This window comes from Thunnus albacares, chromosome 9 (assembly GCF_914725855.1).
Source record: "Thunnus albacares chromosome 9, fThuAlb1.1, whole genome shotgun sequence".
NCBI lineage: Eukaryota > Metazoa > Chordata > Actinopteri > Scombriformes > Scombridae > Thunnus > Thunnus albacares.
In genome coordinates, this window is record NC_058114.1 from 27434811 (window position 1) to 27458506 (window position 23696).

The window sequence follows — 23696 nt, forward strand, 5'->3', positions numbered from 1 at the left end:
CTGGTGCCAAACTAAACTATAATAAATACAAACTTAATTTTTATGACAGTTTGACAATTTGTAAAGGGTATGTGTGAAAAAAGTTCCAGTGCATTCTCGATTAAAATAGGGAGTAATGAGTCATCATATTAAGCAAAAAGCAGAACATGACTCAGAATCACTGTCCCATGTCAGTTTCAGACCCTGTGTATTCCCCCGCCCACGCTTCCAATAAAGTCTAGAAGAGTCTAACTATGTCAACATAAATGGTGAGTCCCCAGGTATAATTATAAAACAGAGTCCAGCACACAGGAACACTTCTGAAGCAGTCAGCAACTATGTAAACACTGTATAATAGCACATGGCTATGATAAATACGTAATGAGGGTACTAATATCTGTGTCCCATTTAAAATACTTGCAATTTGCCGTTGGTAGCTCTTTCAGTTCCACTGAGACTAAGGGAAAGCACCAAAGTAGTTGGTATGCCAAAATCTTCAGCAGTGATTCAGATGAATGTAACTCAAGTATTTTATTCGAGTACAAATTTAAGGTTCTTTGCTTTCCATTTTTGCTACTTTTAGTTCAATACAATTCAGAGGGAAATACAGTTTGTTCTCCACTAGCATACATTTATCTGACTGATATTAGTTAACTTACCAATTAAAATGTTACAGACAAAATATATGATCAAATAAGATGTATTTCATCAATTAAACCAACTAACATGTCAAATAAATTAGGTCCATCTTTGCCAACTACAAAGGTAAAATGCTACGCACATATTAATGCATCATTCAATGGTAAAATATGTAATAGTTTAACACTCAAGGGACCATTTTTCGGTATTGAGTACTTCTAATTTGGATACTTTAAATACATTTTGCTGATAAGATTCTAAATGCAGTATTTTTACTTGTAATGGAGTATTTTACATTGCGGTATTAGTACTTCCATGTCAGTAAAGGATGTGAATGCTTCCTCCACTTCCGCTGAGGTTGCGATTGTTCATTTTCAGTGTCTGTGAATCATCATCCCGTGTTTATTCTCCATTAGTTTACAGGAAATCTGCAGCCAGAATATGCTGGACACACACTGTGTCCATGCTTTCACAGCTGGAGTCGCACAATGTTATACAATATGTGTATTTAGGAATACCAGTGATTTTAAAAATGATGTGTCCATTAGGCTTTTAAGCAATGTTTTGGATATACAATACCACTGTGAAAACTGCTAACAAATGTAGATATCTATTTCTTATATACAAAACATAGCAAAGACTGGATTTTTTCCATTGGCAAATGTTAACACATGATATTGCAGATACTCTATTAGCCCAGTAACATTTAGCCCTTGTGTTGAGGAGATCTGTGCTATTATACTCCTATAAATATTTCCAGTTATAGGACTTTCTCACCCTCATCATAAGTCAGCAAAATCATCCTCAAAATAAATGTTTTGTCTCTTGTATCAATAGTGAAACTGAAGTTTCTATTGAGGACATCTTACTTGTCTCTTACAGCAGCAATGTCAAATCATTATCTTATTAAGGGAGACCCAATCACAAGCATGAGGAGACCTGCATGAGACTATTGAGACCTACAGTAGCTAATTAACAATTAATCAAAAATAATAATAATAAACCACTGGGAAACACCAAAAACACAATATGTAAAATAAAACAAACCAATCTCACTTTTCTTAATATCTTTATTTTTTATACCTCATTTGTATTTACTCTAATATTATTTTTTGATACATTTTACTTATCAGGAGGGTAATTTGTCCGCATCACACTGCTCTACCACATGTGAGTGCCATGGCCTACATAGAATTACTAACTTGTTAGAAAAGCTATAAGACATTTCTTAAGAAAGTTGCAAATGAAGAACACTAATTTTAGTTTGGCTTTTAAAATAGACCTGTACAACAAAAAAGACCTACTTTGATCTTTGATAAACACTCTTCTTCTTTCTGAAGGCTTATAAAGCCAATGGACTATGATGGGAATATCACCTGGTTTCAAGTGCTTCATGTAGAAATTGATATCTTCAGAGGGTATTTACTGCAGTTTACCCCATGCTGATTGAGTAATGGGATGTTGGAGCTGCAATCATAGCTCTGGGATGGTTCGTCTCATTAACGGTCGTTCTAATAGCCACATTGTGATGACAAATTATGACACATTCCTGTAGATCAATTAAGACCCAATTGATTAAATACAAAAATAAATTTTGGAACTATTTTGTGGGCCAACTACACATTATGGACTATGTAAATAAACAAATGTCATCACTGGCAGATCCTCCGAAAGCATTATGAATACCAGTGAGAAAACCAATGGACTTGGTAGAGTTATTTATTATGTTATTACATAAACAAGTTCTTGCTCCATTCCATCTTATTCAAAGCACATCAACTTTAATTCATCCCATAAAAATATTTGAAATACATGAAAATAAATTCAGACACTATAGTACTCTTCATTTCGTTGTTTGTTTGTTTTTTTTTTCAATTTTAGGTTCATCCTGTGGGTGGCAGCATGGTTTCATCTGATAACACAAACATGGCGTGTTGTGTTATCATATATAGAGTGATTTGAATGTCAGCAGCTCAGAGTTGGACTGAATGGAGTTAAGGAGTTATAGATAAGATACAGTACAAACAGGAATTTATCAGCTGTTTACCTTGGCTTTGTACTCACTTTAATGTATGCAAAAGTAAAGTGTAGGCTACTGCTTTTTATTTTCTATCTATGATCATATGGTACAGTACACAGCATATATATATATAATCTCAAGGTTTAGGAGCTGTTTTGGTATTTAATTCAGTAGACATTCATTTTACCTAAAAAAAGCTCTACTGAACATAGAAAACATTTCATACGAGTTCAAAATCATTTATCTGAGCTTGGTGTTCACTCGGAAAATCTTTTTTTTTTTTTTTTTTTTTTTTTAAATAGCTGAATAATATTAATCTGTGCACATTTGTAGGTTTATAATGTGTGGAATTGTCTAACCTACATACGGGATGAACTTTGTTCTTGTTGGGGCAGGCTTTAAGCTCTAAAGTTCTTATTTACTTCCTACTTTTTCATTTTTCTCAAAAAAAAAAAGAGGATGAAAATGTCATATTGCCGTAAGTGTTAAAAACCTTAAGACAATGGTGAGGGATGAAGACAGGTTTCCTTTGCTCCTCACTTATGTAGCCCAGTTTTGAATTTCTTGACACTGTTTTTGAATTTTGTTGCTCTGTGACGTTCTCACAATGTAGTTTCTTGCCCTATATGAGCTTTGGAATGGCCTTTAGATAAACTGTGTGATCATACTGAACGCAGGGTGTGATATTGTGAATTATGTAATTGAGAAATTAGAACAATAATATCCCACCTCATACAAAACACCGTCAGACCGCAGCACAGTTTTTCAGCCCCTGCATCGTTCTGCTCTGTGATTGGTTCGAATCGAGGGGGCGTTCGAATAAACAAGCGTTCCGGTCGTTTTCATTGGCCGCCGTCACGTCACTCAAACTGTTGCCTGGTGATCTGCTTGCAGCTTGTCAACCGCACGATCCAGTTACTGTAGCTGCCTGCTGCAATGAAAATATCTTCGTTGGTGGGTGGATATATGGGCCCACTTCCATCATTTTTTCCCCAAATACTGACTGAGTGAGTAGTTTATTTTATCTTTACATAGATAAGAGTTGTAAGCTATACGTATAATGTGAATATCTTGAGTACAAGCTGAACAGAAAGGCAACGTTACCAAGCTTGAGGTTTGTTTTTAGCTAATTTGCGGTTTTGTGTGTTTTGTGAATCAGGCAGAGCACCAAGGAAACACAATTACAACGTAACTAACCAGAGTCCAGGCTAGAAAGCTGTTAATGTGAGGCAATTGATACTAAGTTGGCTTCAATGTTGCCATATGTTTGACTTGTTGGATTTATTGGTGCCCTGTATTGAAAATGTGGGTGCTACATTCATTCTGTGGGCAGTCGTCGCTGACACACACACACACACCCACTCTCTCTCTCTCTCTGTTTCTCTTTCTCTCTGTGTCCCTCTCACTTGAACACACAGTACAAGCAGCTACAGTGCCTGTTAAAAACAATCATTTCAAACACACATTTCGCCCTGCTTATTGTTTTTTTTTTTCACCTGTTCAGGATGTGAGACATTTCTAACAAGTAGCAACAGGACAAGAGTGTGACAGATAGATACATCTACAGCAGTTCTTTTGAAATTATTCATCACAATGCAACCTTCTACGTGCATTTTGATATTTGCTAGTTGTTGTTCTAATTTTATGCTCTCAAAAAATGTGTAGTCAAAAGAAACCCTCAAACGGCAGTGATGTTGTAAACTGGATCCCTTGTTTTTCAAACATCTATATCTAATTTGAATGATTATAAAAGCAATTTAGCCCTAAAATAGTGCATTGATCATGTGAAGTGGTTTAAAAGCACTGTGTTTTGAATCCTTCAGTCTATTACCACGCATGAGTCATGCTGTTGATAGAGACAAAATATATGATCCACAGCAATGCCCAGTGCATTCCTGATCATATTAGCCTTCTAGGTCTGGGCCTGGAGGGGAGATGGCTAAAATCTGCTCTGAAAAACAACAGGCTGCGTGCCACTGCATGTGGGTTGGGAAATGAGGAGAAGGAGGAAGCACATTACCACACTTGTGTTTTTAAAGAATAGATGAATGCAGGCATTTTCCCTGAAGAGATCAGTGTACCAACCTTGTATCATCCCCCTCAAGTTTACCTACAGTTGCTATCAGTTTACCTGCGTTGACTGGTCTGCAGCTGAGTAAGATAAAGGAGTAATAGACCACACAGTGGTGTTTAGTGCTCTGGGAGACACAGAGAGTTTATTTTGGTGCCGAGGTTTTGCATACTGATGAGCAGCTCCCGTGCCCACAGCACCGTAGGAGACTGGGAGTGTGAGTAGGTTATGTGAGTCCTTGAGCTTTCCAGCAAGGAGAGAATGAAATGGAGAGAGTGGTATCTGGAATCTTATCTGATTCAATAAGAGTAAAGAGAGCGTGGATACCAGAGGAGATGCTTTGATCACATTAAAAGATTGCGTGGTGCTGTTTCACACTCTGAAAAAGGTAGGTATACTGCAAGATGAAATTTAGATAAAATGTTGGTTGATTAAATTTGGTCTATTTTTCACAAACAGATAAAAAATGACATCTAACTATTTACCTAATTTATGTTAAAGAGTGTTTACTTGTCATGGAGAGTGCTACTCAGCCTGTGGAAACAGTTGTATTATATCTTCTGCGGCTCTGGAGGAAGCTTTGTGAGCTTTGAAAAAATAACCCAGATGATGTCATCAGGGTTATGTTGATTTAAGGTAATATAATATTTAACAGAAAAGCTGTGTTTTAGTATTAAGAGTTTAAAAAATGAGGGCATTTAACAGGCAGGGGAAGGTCTAATGAAAGATTAAGATTATTACATTTCTTTCTGGGAATTGTAGGATCCAGCATTTTTTACCTTGATTTTTAATTGTGTCTAAAAGTCAGAATATTGCATAAATTTCTTTTTTTTTTTGTTATCTGTTTCTCTCAAGTTTCCCAACTTTATAAAAGTGCAATGCTAAATCGCTGGAGTTCCCCTTTAAATCAAAGCACCACCTATTCATCCTTATTCCACCTTACAAACACATTTGTGTCACTGAGATACAACTGATCAACTCTGACAGCTTAAAAAAGTACATTTCTTGATCTTTGATGAGGATATTTTTTAAAAAAAGGTTACGTTTCACAATAAATTGTCGGCTCACAGCAATCCATTTAATACTTGGTTTCTTGGTATCTGGCAGTAACAGACACAAAGCTACAGTATTTCACATCTGGGACTGGCATTAAATGATGCTAGTGCACTGTTGAGGGTAAGTAAGGCGTATATATATTTTAATTTACTGCATTTTTGTGCAGGTAAAAGCGAGCCACTGGAGAAGTCATGTGGCGAGGGATATGGCTCACAGCTGGCATTTGCCTCTCAGGAGCCAACAGCTGGCCGCCTCACGCCATCCTGTAGCCGGGCCCCCTCCGTCTGAGCTCCATGCACCTCATGCAACGTACCTTTTGACTTCATGAAGATCCCTGACATCGGTGATGTAATGAATAAATTTGAAGTCCTTGGGATTGTGGGTGAAGGTGAGCAAGCTAATTTTTTACAAACGTAACAATGTGGAATGTAAAAGCATATTTTGCACACTGTCAATCGCCAACAGATGTCACTGACTACTAATCCGGTCCAGTCTTCAACAACAGCCTTTCATGTGCACTCACAAATTTGTTGTAGGGCTTTTCAGTGAGTAATCATTTGATTGTTTTTATCCAATTTGCCTGCAGGACAAGGCCGTTAAAAGCCTGATCTTCTGTTCATGTTAGTGCCATTCAGTAAGGTCAAGGACCATTTTTAATATATTTATTCATTAGGAACAGCTTAATGTGGAAAAAACTGAAGGTAAGTACTGTGACCTGAATTCCTACTCTTGTGTTGGTAGTGTAGAAGTAAGTGGAGGTGGTTTTAGGGATTCAGTTTTATTGTTGTAAATATCAATGAGACAGGATGATTTGATAGTCAGATTCCCCTGAAAAGCTTCTCATGGCTCTTCTTTTTCCTTGAGTCATTTGTTCGATATAAAGTGGCAGAGGCCCGGAGGTGAGGCCACCCACTTGTCCCAGTTTTTACACCGCTGCGCCTACATCCTAGAAATGTTATAATGTGTGCATAATACGTCGCTAGAAGACACAGGGAAACTTTGAGCTGGGTTTTGAAAAAGATCGCTTGTCCAACGATGAGTAGGACTGAAAGGAAGGCAGCACTTTTTGGTGCCACATTAAACTGTAAAGTTGTACAAGTGTTTCAGTCCAGCTCTACTGCCTCTGCACTCATGGCACAGTGCGCTTCACTGGATGCAGCATCATAGATTTTTCCTCAGTGATCTTGAGGTCAGTCAATTTTGTTCATCATTTAGGGCTGAGTGCTGCATGGTTCAGCCCAGCAATTAAAAAAATACAGAATCTTATGTGATTATCTACAGCGCCATAATCTGAGGAGGGAAATTGCTTGGGGGGAAATTATTATGGCAGTTCTATATCTTTTAGCACATCATCACATACAATATATTTTGTCAAGTTATGTTATTATATAGTAGTAATGGATTTGACTTCCTTTTTGATGTGTTTAATCACGTTTGGCAAACACCAACATTCAAGATTTGAAAGTCGGCTGACAAATAGCAAATATTTTTTATGCAAGAAGTTAAATGTATGGCATTTTTATACAATCATCATGTGAAGTAGTTTATATGTTCAAAAAAAAAATCTATGGTCTTATATTTTTTTAATGCCATTGGAGTCAAAAGGTGCACTTATCTGTCTACTCCATCTGAAGTACTTTAGAAAACTGTGTTAGAAAGACAGTAAGTGTATAAGAGATTAGATGGTGTCTTGTGGCAATGATGTGGTTGTGAAGGAGCAGTGAGCAGTTCGTCGTATGCCCGCTCGGTCCAAGAATTCCTCTTGAACCCTCAGGGGATGTGTGTGTATGACTGCCAGGGTCGATAACATCAGAACTACAGTAGCTTGCCAACACTTGTGTCCTACTTTGTGAGCCACCTGTCTCTATATAGAGGGGGATGTTTTTCCTTAATTCATGTGAACATGTGAGCGCAAAAAGTGTTCTCTTAAAACCTTTTTCACTTTGTAGCAATGTACTGAAATAAAACAGGCTCTGGGGGTCCCACTCTTGTTAGCAAAGGGGCATTCACTGTTGGCTGGCTCACTTCATGCGAGAATGAGAAATTTTCTAAATGTAGCCAGTCTTGCTTTATTTATGACAGTAAGTCATGGCATTGTTAATCCCATTTTTTTTTAACTGAATTTATGCTGTCATTTTTTTTATTATTTCATGAGGGTCTGCTTTCAAGTGAAGTAGAACAGCAGTAGTAGCCTTTGGAATACATAAATACTTTAAATATTCATGGAAAGATTAGCTGCGGTGTATCTCAGAGTTAAACCTGTTTGCCTTCCTTTTCCTTTTTAGGTGCCTATGGTGTTGTTTTGAAGTGCCGACACAAGGTAAGATCTTACAAATTTTGGTATAATCAAGTCAACTTCTTTCTTTATCCTTATCTGGTTATATTATTTATGTCATGCAACAAAAGCTTTAAAGACGGGTTCACAATTTTATAAGTCTGTCTTAAAACAATAGTCAGGTGCCCAAATGAACACTGAAATAGGTTGAAATAGGTTTGCTATAATCATTCCTCCTATTCATACTGGCTATTAGAAGATCTCTTCATAATGCACTTACAATGTAAGTGATGGGGGCCAAACTCTACAGTCCTCCTTCTGTGCAAAAATGTATTAAAAGTTTATCAGAAACTAATATGAAGCTTCAACCGTCCAAATGAGTCAAATCAAGTAGATATCTTTCAAGATTACAGTCTTTTTAGTCTCTCTTTTTGTTACTATACCTCCACTGCAGCTCAACAGGGAAACACTGTCAGAGGAAACACAATGAGGGATTTTGATGCTAAAAAGACTGTAAATGTGGCAGATATGCACTTGATATGACTAACTTAGCCTGATGAAGCCCTATATAAGCTTCAGATAAACTTTTAAATGCATTTCTGTGAAAATGACTGTGTGGACACACTGTAGATTTTGGCCCCCTTACATTGAAAGCACATTTGTAGGGGATCTTGTAATAGCCAGTATGAACAGGAGGAATGATTACAGCAAGGAAAACCTCTCTCACTGTTCATATGGACACCTGACTGTTGTTTTAAGACAGACTTGAAGAACTGTGAACCCATCCTTTAAAGCTTTCGTTGCATGGCATACATACATAGAAAAATATAGAAAATTGTAAGACTTATCCTCTAAGGATGGAGGTTGGAGGGTCCTTTGTATAAGTCATATAGATATCAAAGCTAATTGACTTCACATTATGCTTGTTGGAGGTTAAGAAAGACCTGCAGCATCTTAAGAAAATAATGTATTTTTATATATATTTTTGGGGGGCATTTTATGCCTTTATTATAGGAACAGTGGAGAGACAGGAATTGAGGGTTGATGGGTGGGGGCCTGCAACAAGAGTCAATAGCCAGATTGGAACTGCAGATGTTGTGATCATATGGAATGCATCTTAACCAATAGGCTACCAGGGCGCGCCAACATAATATGTTTTTAAAGGAGGTTTGTCTGAAGCAAGTGGTCTTCATGCAGCTAGTCTCTCCACTTTACTGTACTGCAGTGGTCCTCTGCCTAAGAATTATTGGATTGGTTCAAGTGGCTCCCATGGATGGTTGGATAATTGGTTATAGTCCTTTTGTCTTTGTTCAGGTTAATCAGTGAGAGGATCTGCTTTGAATGGCAGCACATTTTTCAACTTAAGTTCTCTCTGGCTATTATTTATTCTGCCACCTCATGTATTTTCATTCATGTAAATGTGTCTGTAATAGTTCGTCTTGAAGCAATTAATATTTTAGCACCACAAAAAGAAAATCAAAACAAAAAAACAGCAGGACTTTGAAAAGCAGACGACACACACTGCAGTAATAGCCTTGTCATCTCAGTCCATTTAAGGAAGAGGCTGTGCCAGGAATTGACAGCAATCCAGTGTGAATAAGAGAGACTAACTACCTCCTACTTACAGAGATCTGCGGGAAACAGACAAAACACTTTCTGAGCCTTTCCTCGTCAAAATTCTTCATGGTGTTCTTGTTCTGCAAATTGCCGTGCATATGCCTTCATTACAATGTTTATTACAGCAATGACCCTACTCAGTGTATCCATTAGCCAGGTTTCTAATGCCAGCGAATTAGCTGAAGTGTGAGAATCGTAAAAGACAACAGCACCAGACTTGATGTTGCGCAAGCACTCAGAAGTGAGGAAAAAGAGGAAAACCCTGCTGTAAGCCGGAATCACAGCCTATAATTACTGGGCTTTATTATTCAGACTGATTGATCCTAGGCCTAGGCAGCTGCAAGTGCCAATGTCTCCATTTTACACAACAGAACTCACATCAGTAGGCCTCAATTCAGTCCACACAACAGATGGAGGCTGTTGCTTTGTCTGTAACAATTTCGTTATTGTGTTAATTTGTGTGAAAATCCATCATTATGATCATAATCGCAGTATTCAACATCCATGAGGAAATAACAGCTTTTTTTAAAAAAACGTATTCACTGCCTGAAAAGTTTATCAGAGCCATTTAAATTAAAGCCAGACCGATACATCAGCTGGGCCAATATCATTGGTACATATTACTCAATCACATCTGTTTAGTCACATCTGGCATATGTAGTGGCTATTAAGTAACAAGAAATTGCAAAAACATTGCCAAAGATGCAGTCTGTTTGTGGTAATTTAGAGATTGCCTTGTTACCATTAGATAGTTTGTCCAAAAGAGAACACTGATAAGTTGATTTTTCAACTGTAAAGTGTTGCACTCAGTACGTATCTTAGATGTAATTCTTGAAAAACCAAATGTAATGAAATGCAAATGGGCCCTTAAAATACTATTTTTTGAATCTGCTGATATATTGTTTTAGTTAATAAAAAACCCTCTCAAATATCAATATTGGCCTCAAATATCTGTCTAGGGCTCTAGTTAAAATACATTACACATTAGTATGCAGTTGAGCAACATTATATGCACACTGCAAATTTGTAGAGAGATAATGTTTATTATCTTTTGTTATAAAATGCCACAGCCTGTCCTACAATCATTAAAGTTGCACTGATCAGTATTTCTATATTAACAATGGATCAAATGATGAGACACGATGCTCTCATTGCCATATCCACAACATGTTTCAGCATGTTTGTCCTATTTTTGTTCAAGTTATCAACAAGCTGTTGAACATAGCGGAACATTAATTAACAGTGCAGTCGATGCCACCAAATCACTTAAAAATCTGAGTTCTCTAAATATGTGACTGATCATCATTTTGTGAAAAAAGGCTAATTGAGTTTGACTTCTATCTTTCATTTAGACGCTGCTTATTAAAGAATAGTCACGATTTGTAGAAATGATTTAATAAATAAGGAGGTAGCAGATCATCCAAGCCTCATAGCGGGTACAGATTTCACCATCCTAATGGCTCTCTGTTCACTTTCCATCGATGTGTTGATTGGTGCTTTACTGTCTGTAATGAGGCAAAAGTGCTGTAGTTAAAAAAACAAACAATTAAAGAGATCAGTTAGTAGCAGTGTTTCCATTAGTGGATTTGACATTAGTGTGTAAAGCTAATTTGGAATGTCTTTTTAATTAGATCATTACTTTTTACTATTTCTCTGGCATCTAACAAATGAATAACAATCCCCTAGAAGTCTGACATTTTGCTACACGTTCTGCGGGCCTTGTGTGAGTGTTGGAAATTCAATAATATATGCAGTTTTGATAGAATATCTGTTGGTAACTTTATAGCTTGACATGTGAAAGCACAAGAGGATGAATTCTCTGGCTGCGGATCAATATGGACCAGTGCCATCTGGAAAATATTGTATTGTTAGTGTGAATGAACCAACATGTTTTTTCAAGGGCTAACTCACAGATCTATGCCGCATAATTATGTGTGCATACACACAGACGCAGGCACACAGTCAACAGCACACAAACACACATGTGCCGACACTCACAAAGCAGAATCGCACATAAGCTTTCCGAAGGTTTTATGGTGCTGTGACTGTGGGCAGGAATGTGTGCTGGCCAGAGAAAATGGCTGCATTTGTATGTAACAACTGCTGCCTAGTCGCAGCTGCTCGCGCTTACAGAACGTACTTATTTCACCAGTGGCACGCCCCTCAAATTTGGTTTATACAATACATGTATTTAACAGGAATAATTAGATCCAAGAAAGATCTGGGGCCCGATACAGAAACGATAAAAATAGACTAGCGTGCATTCACCAATTTCCACACAATAATCTGAATCTATCTAGGCTGCTGGATTAAAATGTGCATTGCGTACCCCACACATGCTTCACAACATCCGCGCACAGATTTGAGCATCAGCCGGGCTGAATGGGACATAGGGAAGTGACACAGAGAGGGATAATGCCTGAGGAGTTTTTGGTGACATTTTTTTTTGGAGGTTTCAGGAACAATCTTCTCAGTAGCCTATTAGGTCTAAGCAGATAAGTGGATGTGGATGATTCATGTAAATTTTTCTTTATAATTATTTAAGCATGAGTGACTCTTTTTCATTGATTTTTACTGAAGTCACAACACAGAATCAGTATGATAGATTAGACTTACATTTGTCAGAGTGGGCTATTATTGCTGAAGCGTGTGTGTGTGTGTGTGTGTGTGTGTGTGTGTGTGTGTGTATGTAATGGTGCTGCTACATGTTGGCTGCTGTGACATTGTAAGAGGAGTTTGCCAATACAAGCCTTGGATGAGAATGAGATCTCTTCTTGGCTATTATAATGACAGGCGTTTGTGTGTTAAAAAGGTGTGTGTTGACATCTATTTATGGCCGATTGTTGGTCCAAAATATGCTTGTTTTCATATTAAATGATGGTTGACAGAACCGCTTAAACATCATTTAATAAATCTAACAGGAAGGCTGTATACACTCTTGTCCGAATGTCTAGTGACATCTTGTCTAACAGATTCAGTCATACAAAATCACTTAAAAGTGACAAAATGATGTTAAACAGGAAGTTGAAAGCCTTCCAGTTTCTGTTGGTATTACCAGGGTCCTTGTAGGGACATATTTATTTTGTGACTACCTTACCACTGTTTTTTGAGGCTCTTGTCTCACTTACTCTTGCCAAATTTTTGAGAGACTGCTCAGACTGAAACTGCAACATGCTGTTATGATGAAAGGCCTGAACACACTGGGGCACAGAGAAGCTTTTGTCTTGTAGTTCTGGCTCATGTTTTATTAAAGGCAGTATGAGAAGGATTTTCCTAAAAAAAAACAATGTATAGACTCATATAAAAATGATTCCTCTCAATCATCACTTATGACCCACTAGAAGTCTGTGGTGGTGTCAGTATCTGCAGAGATTCTGCCCTCGACCTGTATCTGTTGTTTGTTTCTGAGCGTCATCCTTTGGGCAGTGAGTGTGTAGCAGATAGCCAGTAACAGCGTGTGTGTGAGGGCAGGACTCTATAAAAACGTAGCGACATAGCGCTGCACTGCAGTGTAGCGCTTCTGGTGTTGTCGAGCCAGGGAGGACGGGCCAACTTTTAAATGTTGTGTTTACAAACCGCAACTGATAAATCCTACTCAATCTGCCTTTAAGTTCTTGTCCATGTAAGTGGATCACCAAAAGATCATGTTTGGGTTCACTTATTCTTTCTTTTAGGTCTCCTCTCTATTGTGAATCCAGTGTTGTATTGTGCTATGATGACAGGAAATAAGGGGGATACCATTTTCAAGCTGAGCCAGCTGAGCCACAAGGATGCTCCAGGTCATTTTTGCATGCTTGTTGAAGCTTGATAAAACCCTATTAAACATGCTAATTTATTGTAAGCTTTTGTTACTGAACCTAATCATATGTGTGGAGCTGTACATCTTTTAAAACAAAAAGGTCAAGCTAAAAGAGATTTCACAAATAGATTTTAGATAGTATGGTATAAAACTTGCAAATATCTGTTTTTGATGGACCAAAATAGATCCCTACAAGAAACACAATTTGTAAGTGTGAGATTTAGTAATGGAGTTATAAAACGTTCCCCCATTTGCACCTGTGAGGACTATAGTAGCATATTAATTATACTTTTGTAAATTCTACTTCCTGTTTCTTGTCATTGTGGTATCTTTGAACGTTTATGATGAGTTAGTTAGTGCTGCTTCTCTTTTTAGTCATTTATGAAATAAAATATGTTGCCGCGCCTATTTGCACAGAATCATATTGAACACTCTGTCTTTGCTTGCTCATAGTGCTTGTGTGTTTTCAGTGATTCAAAGCAACGCTTTGACCTCAGTGATATTTGATGGCTGCGTTTTGCTTGTTTATTCATCGTGTTGACGAAACTGGGAATATCAATACTGAGAGCGGAAACCACCCTTTTTTGCTTGCTCCAGTATGACCCAGAGTTCACTGACACATGTTTGAAAGTATGTTTGCTCACTTGAGATTAAAGAGCAAGTTCCCCCCTCCCAGTTGACCCTGAAAATAACAGTTTTACATTCAAACTAGAAACTTTCCACATGTTTTTCACGTGTCCCTGGATATTTGTTACATAAATACTGTATGTAAGCCTTTTAACAATTCAGTAACTGAGGTGCCTTTTTCTTTTCATTGTCCTTGAACATCGGCCACATTTTCTGTTTAACACTAGTTCCACTGGTACACTTGTGTTAGAAGACTTCCCACCCAACTTTGGGAACTGTTGATTAAAACACTTTGTCCACCTATCAAAACACAGTGAGTTGAAACTTACCTCTGAGCTAAGTCAAATACAAAGGCTTCTCTCTAGTTACACAGCTAATCTAAATCCAGGATAAGGCTTGTACATAGCCATCGGGGGTTCTTTAGCATGCTGCAGTATGTGAAATATAAATGTGTGAGGGTAAACATGTGGTGAGCTGTGGTGAGTATTTATTTAAGTGTGGAACACCTCTCAGGAATGCACACTACACACAGCGGCACCCTGAATGTGCTTATCATCCAGTGAACTGGTTTCCCAGGCCGCCTAGTCTACAGGGAGGTAAAACATTGACAGCGTCAGGGCTCTGTCTCCTCAGATTATCATGGTCTTAAGCGATGCAGTTGGGAAGATTTTAAGCACAAAATTTCTGTGATATGTTTTTTTTTTTCTTTAATAATCGTAGGAGATTTATAAAATTAAGCCTCTTTATGGCCCTGACTGTGGAGGTGTTCTGGCTACATTATGATTGGATCTCAGCCAGAGTCAGACAAGTGTAAAGGCAGTCAATAAAGTATGTTTGCATCATTGAGAAAGTATCTGCCCACAGAGAAAAGAAGCCTTCACGACAACAAAAAACTAGACATATTTCTCGCCTCAAATCACCAATAAAATCAATGTTTCATGGTAGCGTGTGACGACTGCTGCACCGCTTCAAGAGATCTTGAAGGAGATTTCAGAGCAGGTGTGTGTGAGGAGTCATCATCTACAAAAAATGTGAGAACATGGCTTTTGTTGACAGTATATGGGCTTGTTACCTCCTTACCTAATTGCGTGCTTGGCATACTGCACATTTAAAATCAGATCCCATTACAGTGTTGACAGAATGCAGACGAGAAAGCAGAGAGACAGCAGGTGTAAATGCAAATCTATGAGCATGTTTATTATCCAGATAACATACACACAGTCACTGCATTTTATGACAGTTTACAGTTGGTTTTACGCAATTTTCACAGCACATTTTTTAACTGCTGTACTACTTTTTGATTTCTGAGCTCAAAATCTCAGAGCTCTTAAAATCACATGAGGTAATGCATCATGTATCATGCATGTCGCATTTACTTATATATAAATTATATAAATAGCAACAAGAAAAAGGCTTACATGGACATAAATATTTGAAATGATGAGGATTTCTTGTTCTTGTTCCTTTGCTACAGCAAATCCTACATATTGAAAAAGCAAAAATGATGATTATTATTGTTCTTCTTTGCATCAGTTTATATTTTCTTTTCTGTATCAGCCACAAAATGTGTGTTTTTACACTAACTGAGGCTAATATCAGGTGGCTGTACTTTGATATTTGAGCATGTTATTTCTTGTGTTTAAAGCTAAGAATTTAGCAAGGACGTTTAGCTCTTTGCACAAAGCCTTTTACCTATTGAAACTTTGTTGTAAAAACTGAAACTGATTTAAACAGGAGGAGGAAGACTGCTGAACCTGAAGTTCCATGAGAACAGAGGCTAATTTGATGTAGGCATGAAAATCGAAGGGAAAGACATAAGCTTGAGTTGATTATAGATAAAAATATCTCTTGACAGGGATGGCTATGCATTAGCTGACACGCATGAAGCAACAGACAACTAAGTAAACAATCACTTTCCCTCATACAGTAAGTAGACAGTTTTATTTAGAGTGTCCTGTAGAAAACACAGCGTGGTCATGTTGCACTACATATTCAGTCCTTTTATTAAATGGCAACAAGCAAATTGTCGAGTTAAAGTGCAAATAACACAGCAAGTGTTCTCCTGAGAAGTGGAAAGCGAAAGCGATCACATGAGTCATCCTATTATTAGAAATTGAGCAAGAACATATGTGGCACATGCCAAAAGGAGTCTACAGGCACAATGCTCGCTTCTCATGGTGAAGGCTCCTGGCAGCTCTAGTATGGCGTGGGGTTGTATTTTCCTGGCATGGTTTAGGTTCACGGAACCCCTGAGGGCCAGAGACACATGCCAACGTTAAGCCATTCTTAGTGAACATGCTCAGCCAATGGTGAAGCAGTAGTTACAATCCAGTCGGTGGTATTTTTCAGAATGATACTCCATACTTTCCTCTATGGTGTATCGCTCTCAGCCTCAAGCACCTGACTTATTGTGTGTACCAGTTATCTGCTCTCTGTCCCATATTAAAGAGTAAATTAATCACCAAAGTATTTCCATTTCTCTGACTTTGAACTTCCAAATAAAGGCAAAGAAGTTCCTAGAAATAATCCCTTAAGAGTAAATCCACATTTAATGACAGAGAGCAACAGTTACTGCACTGTTGTGCATTGACTCAATGCGACCTGCTAATTTTTTTGTTTGTTCCACTTTTGCTCCTAACTTCCTGTTACTGTCGTCAGCTACAATAAACACAGAGACAATGTCAAGTTGTGAACTCACGTTTACATTTATGATGAAATTATATGGCCTGATACATTCACCACAGATTAAAAAGATTATATTTGGTGCAAAGTATGCTTAATGATGTTTCTATTGTTAAAAATCAATGTGGTCAAAATTTTCAAGGGCACTGATGCGTAAAGTAATACTTTAGGACTGTTTTTGGAAATACAGGCTTATTCACTTTCTTGATGAGAGTTGGATAAGAAGATTGATATCACTTTACTCTCTCTGGTAAATATGAAGCTAGTGGCTGGTTAGCTTAGCTTAACATAAAGACTGTAACAAGGAGAAGCAGCTAGCATAGATCTGTCCAAAGATAACAAAATCCACCTAGCAGCACTTCTAAAGCTCACTATTTAACATGTTATTCTCTTTTGTTTAATGCTGTACAGTTTGACATTTTGCTATTACAAGTATCAGTCTTCTGTTGAACCATTCCTTTAATTTATTTGTACGACAATGTGTGTTATTAACTTTTTAACCTGTACTTTTAAAAAGCGATCACTAAACTAGTTGATTTTTGCTTTGTTGGTCTAGAAGCTGACCTGCTGTGATGTCACTAATTTCAACTTACAGATAATAGTGAAACACTTTTCTGCTGTGTGACTCACGGATGATTTACCCTTTAACGTCACGTCAGTTTGTGCACTGAGAGGAAATCCATTAACTGCTGGAAATGATTCCTAAATGTTTGCATCGCTTTTATTAGTGATTTTAAGTTGTTAAATGGAGATATAACACAGCAATACAAGAATTAGTAATTAGTGTATTGATTAGATCCATTAAGTTCATCGCTGTTTTAGGAGATGCCATGTAGCATCCAGTGAGTCACCACAGCTCTGCAGTCATCTGTTGTTTGTCCTGTCTTGATCATAAATGTTTTTTTTAAATCTATTATTTTAGTATCGCTTCAGCTTTTTGCTTGCATAACTGATGGCGCCTTGTTATCACAGATAATAGAAGTGATGCTGTAGGCTTAGATTTTATTCCTCCTAAATAAGCTGAGTGGCTGTCAGTAACATCTAGATTTATTTAGTGGAGGAAAAAAAAAAAAGTCTATCCGCCCCCTTTGAAGGGAACAGTTATTTTTGCACCCAGTGAACAGAAACTGGGACAGGAGAGGAAAAAAGGACTTTCACATCTAGCATTAAATGGGTCACCTTGAGTGGAGCACTTGTCTATGTGGTCCTATCTGGAGCCAGAGAGAGAGAGAGAGAGAGACAGAAAGATGTAGAGGGGACACAAGTTTCCTGTCTGAATGTTCGCGTCCTCATTGTCCCCTGATAGATGGAGGCTATTTCAAGTCTAATTCTGAACACAGACTGTCTGTGCCAGTCCACCTGTTGATGTACCCTTTGTGACTGGATTCTCACATGCTGGACGTGGTCTCTTTCTGAAGTTTTTTTTTTCCAGTCACAGTCATTATAATGCTAACAATGGATATCCTGTAAATTAGTTTAATAAAAAGTTTGATTCTCAAATGTTTTGGAACTTGACAAGGAAAAGCTGCATCTGAGACGGTCACCTTGGCTGTCTTTTGTTTTGATTTGATCCAAGTTGTTGTCAAGCCCTCTCTTTTCATGGCTGATTTGCATTTGTAGTGTCACTTGTCATGGCATATACCATGAGGTGAACTATTATCAAACAACACAGGGTCATGTTACTGTGAATAACCCTATAGGTCTGATTTTGCTGATTGAGATTCTCTTGTGTAAATGGATGCAGGGATGGATTTCTGTTGGCAACAGATAACATGGTCAGTCCTTCCCATTCCTATTCTCTCTGTGCCTTATGTTGTGGCTCCTTATTGACCTGTTGACCTCATTGACAATATGAAAGATAAATAAAAACATCAAGGGCACATGACACCGTGATAAACATTCCTATATGCTCACTCCATACACTTAAAACTGAAAACTGAAAGTGCATCACGCTGCTCCCTCCACTCTGAGTTTAATGTCCATTCAGAGTTTAAAGTATGCTCTGATCTTGAAGTCTATAGGAGTTTTTCTTCAGTGATTTGTGGGGTCTTTTTTGTTGCTATCATGTTGAACATCTCCTTGCTGGTGAGAGACTATCAGTGGGCCTGAAAAGAAAAGCCAGTCATTACTGGGACTGTTGTGTATATGTAAGTAGAGCAAAAGTTTGAGTTGCAACAGAAATACATTTGCAGTCCCTTGTTGTGTTTTTGTTAGAGTTCATTTCCCCACTAACAGCTGAACATTTTGTTGGCTTTGCACTATAAGTGCCCATCATCCCAGAGATCCACCAGACTGTTATTAACACATTTAACAGTCAAGCAGTTCATATTTGATCTCCTTATTTGGACAATGTTGATAGAGACATGACACACGATTTTGGTATTATGAATCTGGTGATATTATTATCTGTGTAGAAAATCATCATTAACACAAAAACAAAGTTATTAAAGCCATAGGAGCACACACTTCAAACCAGATGAAAAGTATGACAGCACAATGCTTGTAGGACTGTTGATAATCTTGCTTTAATCAATATTATGTCCAATAAATAACTTAGTGATTAATTTGATGTCTTTTGTTATTTCCAGTAAGCAGTGTAGTTATGAAACAGATGTTTTAGTGACATCTTGTATCCAAATCTGATTCAGGAACTTAGTCACATGTCGTCCCCATCTCTCTGCCTCTGTTCTGTCTCGCTCCACTTTGAATTTTGAGCTTTGAAAAAGGGCAAAACCGAAAAATAATCCTATAAGATTAAATCACGACTTAATCTCAGAGGGCAGAAAAACTGCCGCTGCACTCCGTCCCGTGTTGAAACTTTGATGCATGTTGCACTTGTGGCCATATTCCAGTCATTGATGTCACAGCAGATGTCTTCCAGCAGCTGTCAAGGACAAAACACCTACAGTGACATCAGTAATTGGGTTGTAAATAAAAGTTTCAAACCAGAGAGAGAAAAGCAGCATTAGGTGGCCTAATTACTAGTCAACTTTGTGGCAGTTTACATCCTTTCCTTAAAGCTTTACACATAATAGAGCATGTGTAATTTTATGCGCTCTGTATCAGTCCTTTGCTATCAGTCTGTATGATAAAGTTGCCTCACTCTGTACCCTGCTGTCTTGGATATGCAGCACAGTGGATGTTGTACCTCAGGGTGCCTGACTTTAGGTGGTATAGAATAGGTGGTCTGGTTTGACAGAAGTGCTTAATCCGTGCTATTCACGTTGTGGGAGAGGGAAAGCATGTTCATAGTAAATAATCATTTACCCAGCTTGGTTTCTCTCCCACATAAAAGAGCCTAGCAGTCCATCGCCACATGGGAATTCCTAATGAGCTTAAAATAAAATGTTACACAAAAAGGTTCAGAGCAGCCGGCGTGCTGCACTGATCCCTCCAACGTGAACATGCACACATAATAAACTGCAAAACTTATCTGACTGTTATAAGTTACTCTGAATGGCTGTTAATAAATGAGAGATCTGTATGAACACACGTGCTGTATTATTAGGTTTATACTAAACATTCATTTCCTGTTCTGACTGCAACGCATTTTGTACTTGAAGCACAAATAACATGAACTGACTTCAGTGACTGATGTAATGTGCTGTGAATTGGAGCAAAGAATTCTAACAGGTTCCCTCTGGGTCTATTGAGTCGTGAAGTCACTATTTGGGTGGTGTTCTGTGGAGGTGGTGGTGATAGCAAGTGCACGATGTAATGACTAACTTTAGAATCCTTCACAACTTTAGGGAGCGGATCAATGTTGTCAGCACCAGTGAAGCTCTTGTGAAATAGTGCTGAACCCTCTCCTCCATTGTCTGACCAAACATTTATTATAAATGTTTAATGAGACTACATAGTGGACACAGGAAGTGATAGTTAAGTGATCTCCTATATGCAATGTCCAAAAATATATATATATTCATGTCAGTTGGACTCTGGTAAATGTGTTGCTGCATTAATATTTCACTTATGTAGTATTGCCTACTAGTAACAGGAAGTGAAGCCTAAAGGACACATAGTTCATAAAACGTATACACAATTTCCATTATGTCCTCTACAGCGCCACATACTGTACACAAGAAATAATATATTATCCAATAATCCTGAAAATTCAGGGCTGTGTTTACAAACCTCCAGTAGCGATACCTTGACTGCAGCTTCCTCCGACGCACATGAAGTGCAAGGGCTCACACTGCTTGTAGATTTAATTCCTCCTCCCTCTGCCATGATAAGTATGCTACTGTGTCCTGTTCATAGACTGTGCAAAAACATGATTGTAGTGTTTGTAATGACAAGAATAGGTTTCCAAACAGAAGTTTTGGAATGTGGATTTAGGTTTGCTGCTTTTTGGCAAATGGATGGAATCTGGGTGGGACTGAGGTCAAGCAGCCACCATGGTTACATGAACCAAGTAAACAAGCTCCCCAACACTTTGTTGTAAGTGTAATTCCTTTTTAATAAAACATTTTCCATTTTACATCAAGGCACACATTAGAGATTAGTTAATGAGAGAAAATATTAAAGGGGACCTATTATGCTTTTCCTTATTTTCAGTCATATACACTATATAATGTTCCAAAGTCAGATGTTCATATTAAACATAGAGCTGCCATGATATTGATTTTTTCATGACTGCATAAATTAACAAAGCCATTCAAACAGAAACCACCATAAAAAAAAACTAAAACTCAGATGTTATAAAATAATTGGTTCTTAAATACTGTATTGGCCTGAGTATAAGGCGCCCCCCCCCCCTCCCCCCCCCCCCACACACACACACACACTCTCCTACCAGGCTCTTGGAAGTGGTCAAAATTTATTTCCTCATTTATAAGACTGCCTGTTTGTCTGTTTGAGCTCTTTATCATCTGTGACAGTGGTATTTGGCAGCTTGACATATTCCGTTTCTGCAGCTGAGATGTTGGAAGACGCTTTGGACTCATTTTCACTCGAAAAAACACATTACACGAGCCTTCAGAAACTCCTGCAGGTTAAACTGAACTAACAAAACACTTTTAGTGCTGACTGACTCTAACACACTCACAATAAACAGGCTTTAAGACACTCGTTAGCCTAGCAACATTAATACATTAATACTACAAACAACCCATAATGCAACAATCCATGTAGGAGTCAGTTTACTTTATCCATTCAAAAAGAATATGTTGTGAACACATAATTGTCTAGACCCCGAATATAAGATGACCCCACTTTTTCACACGTATTTCCAGTGTTATATTTGAACCAACACGGTAAACTTTTCAAATGCATTTATTCCCGTAGTAGTCTATTCTATATAGCCTCTATAGTCTAAATGTCTATCTTTATTCCAATTTGTCATTAAGAGGCCAACTTTGCAGCAGGAATATTGGTCGGCATTCGGCAGGCATGTCATTCTTTATGTCAAGCCTGAGAGAATAACTATGTCCCATCACTTGAGCCACTCATTCAGCAGTGAAGCAGTGATCAGCTTGACTTTGCGGTGGGTGTTACGTGAGTGCGTTACTGCTGTAATGTGGTAACTGTGGCAGCTCTAATTAAATGTGGCCAAAGTGTCAGATAATGAGGTAAACATATGTAGAAGTAATCCCTGTGATCAGAAAGCACCTGCTTCAGACTGCTCTGAATGCTTGGATTCCAACAGTTTTTTCTACTTTCAGCCTGAGTTGACGTCAGCTCATGATGGATTTCTTTATGTGGTCATCTGCTCCACGTACAGCGCGCAAGTTCACTGCTCCGCTCTGCTAACATTATGGCATTTTTCCGTTGTTTTGGGGCAAAATAAAATAAGTAGTTTACCTGTTGGAGGTGTGCTGGTCGTCTGCAGCTCTTCATCAAACATCATCATCACTGTGACTGTTTCTGCTTGTAGTAATCCTCTCTGTATTATTTCTAACTGATCCACTGACCAAAGAGCTCTAAATATCTCCATATGTCGTTGTGTTGCCCAGTTTGTAGTGCCGCTAACAAAGCTCTGCTAATTCGATGAGGAACACATTTTATTTCCTTTAATTCTTCACAATAAAAATCTAATAATTTAAAAGCTTTTGATATGAAGTGGCAAAAGCAGAAAATATTGGGTTTTCATCGGCAGTAACTTAACACGACTGATATGGCTGCCTGTCAGCAGGCTTCCTGGAAGCTGACCAATCAGAACAGAGTGGGCTCATCAGGAGGGGAGCCTTAAAGACACAGGAGCTAAGACTGCCTGTTAGAAGAAAAGAAATGCAGTGTAGCTACTGAAAAGCTCTTATTTCCTGCGCTAGTAAAAATGATTTAGGCATATAACAGGTTATTAAATTTATACTCTGATGCACATCATCTACCTTCACTTAAGCTATATTACATGTGCACAGTACAGTGATGCCCATGAAGTTGACCCTGCTGTGAGTCATCTTATTTTTCTCCATGCTGGGAGGAGGACTCACTGCTCACTGTGATCCATGTTGGAGTGGTGCGATGCTGCCTTTGGCTTTCTGAGGGGGGGGTGGAGGGGAACTGGAGCACAGCTCTGAGCCATAGGCAGAAAATACCAGGCCTAACTAGGACATGTCGAGAAACGGGGCTAGTGGTGGGGCGTCTCTCGCAGAGAACTTCATGGAGGAATAATGAGAAGTGTCTCAGTAAAACTGTGACTCAGTGGTGATTTCTCAACCAGATAAGGTCTGAATTTCTCCATTTTCTCCATATATTCTTGATAATTCTATGTCACTCATCCCTGTAAACAAATGGCAAATATTTGAAGATTGTTTTTGCAGAATCTTTCACCAGTGAATCATTCATGTAGAAAAATTGTACCAAACTTTTTGTTTGTGACCTTTTAATATGAAATGCAATTTACTTGCGACCCTTTTCATGGGGTGCATTGTCTGTGTGAAGTGATTTTTTCTGTTAGGCTATGGCTGTGACCAATAATGATTCTTATTAT

At 38.2% G+C, this 23696-nt stretch overlaps 1 protein-coding gene across 3 annotated transcripts in view; it reads left to right on the plus strand.

The window, feature by feature from the left end:
* LOC122988434 (cyclin-dependent kinase-like 5) overlaps window positions 1-23696 on the plus strand; it is a 41295-nt gene that overhangs the window by 1691 nt on the left and 15908 nt on the right. For 2 of the 3 annotated variants that reach the window (XM_044360715.1, XM_044360717.1), the window contains exons 1-3: window positions 3504-3645; window positions 5932-6153; window positions 8051-8085. In XM_044360715.1, the coding sequence (XP_044216650.1) occupies window positions 6090-6153; window positions 8051-8085 (99 nt within the window). In that variant the 5' untranslated portion in view covers window positions 3504-3645; window positions 5932-6089. Of the gene's footprint in view, window positions 1-3503; window positions 3646-5931; window positions 6154-8050; window positions 8086-23696 lie in introns of those variants that run through there. The other variant, XM_044360716.1, reaches the window with a different exon arrangement.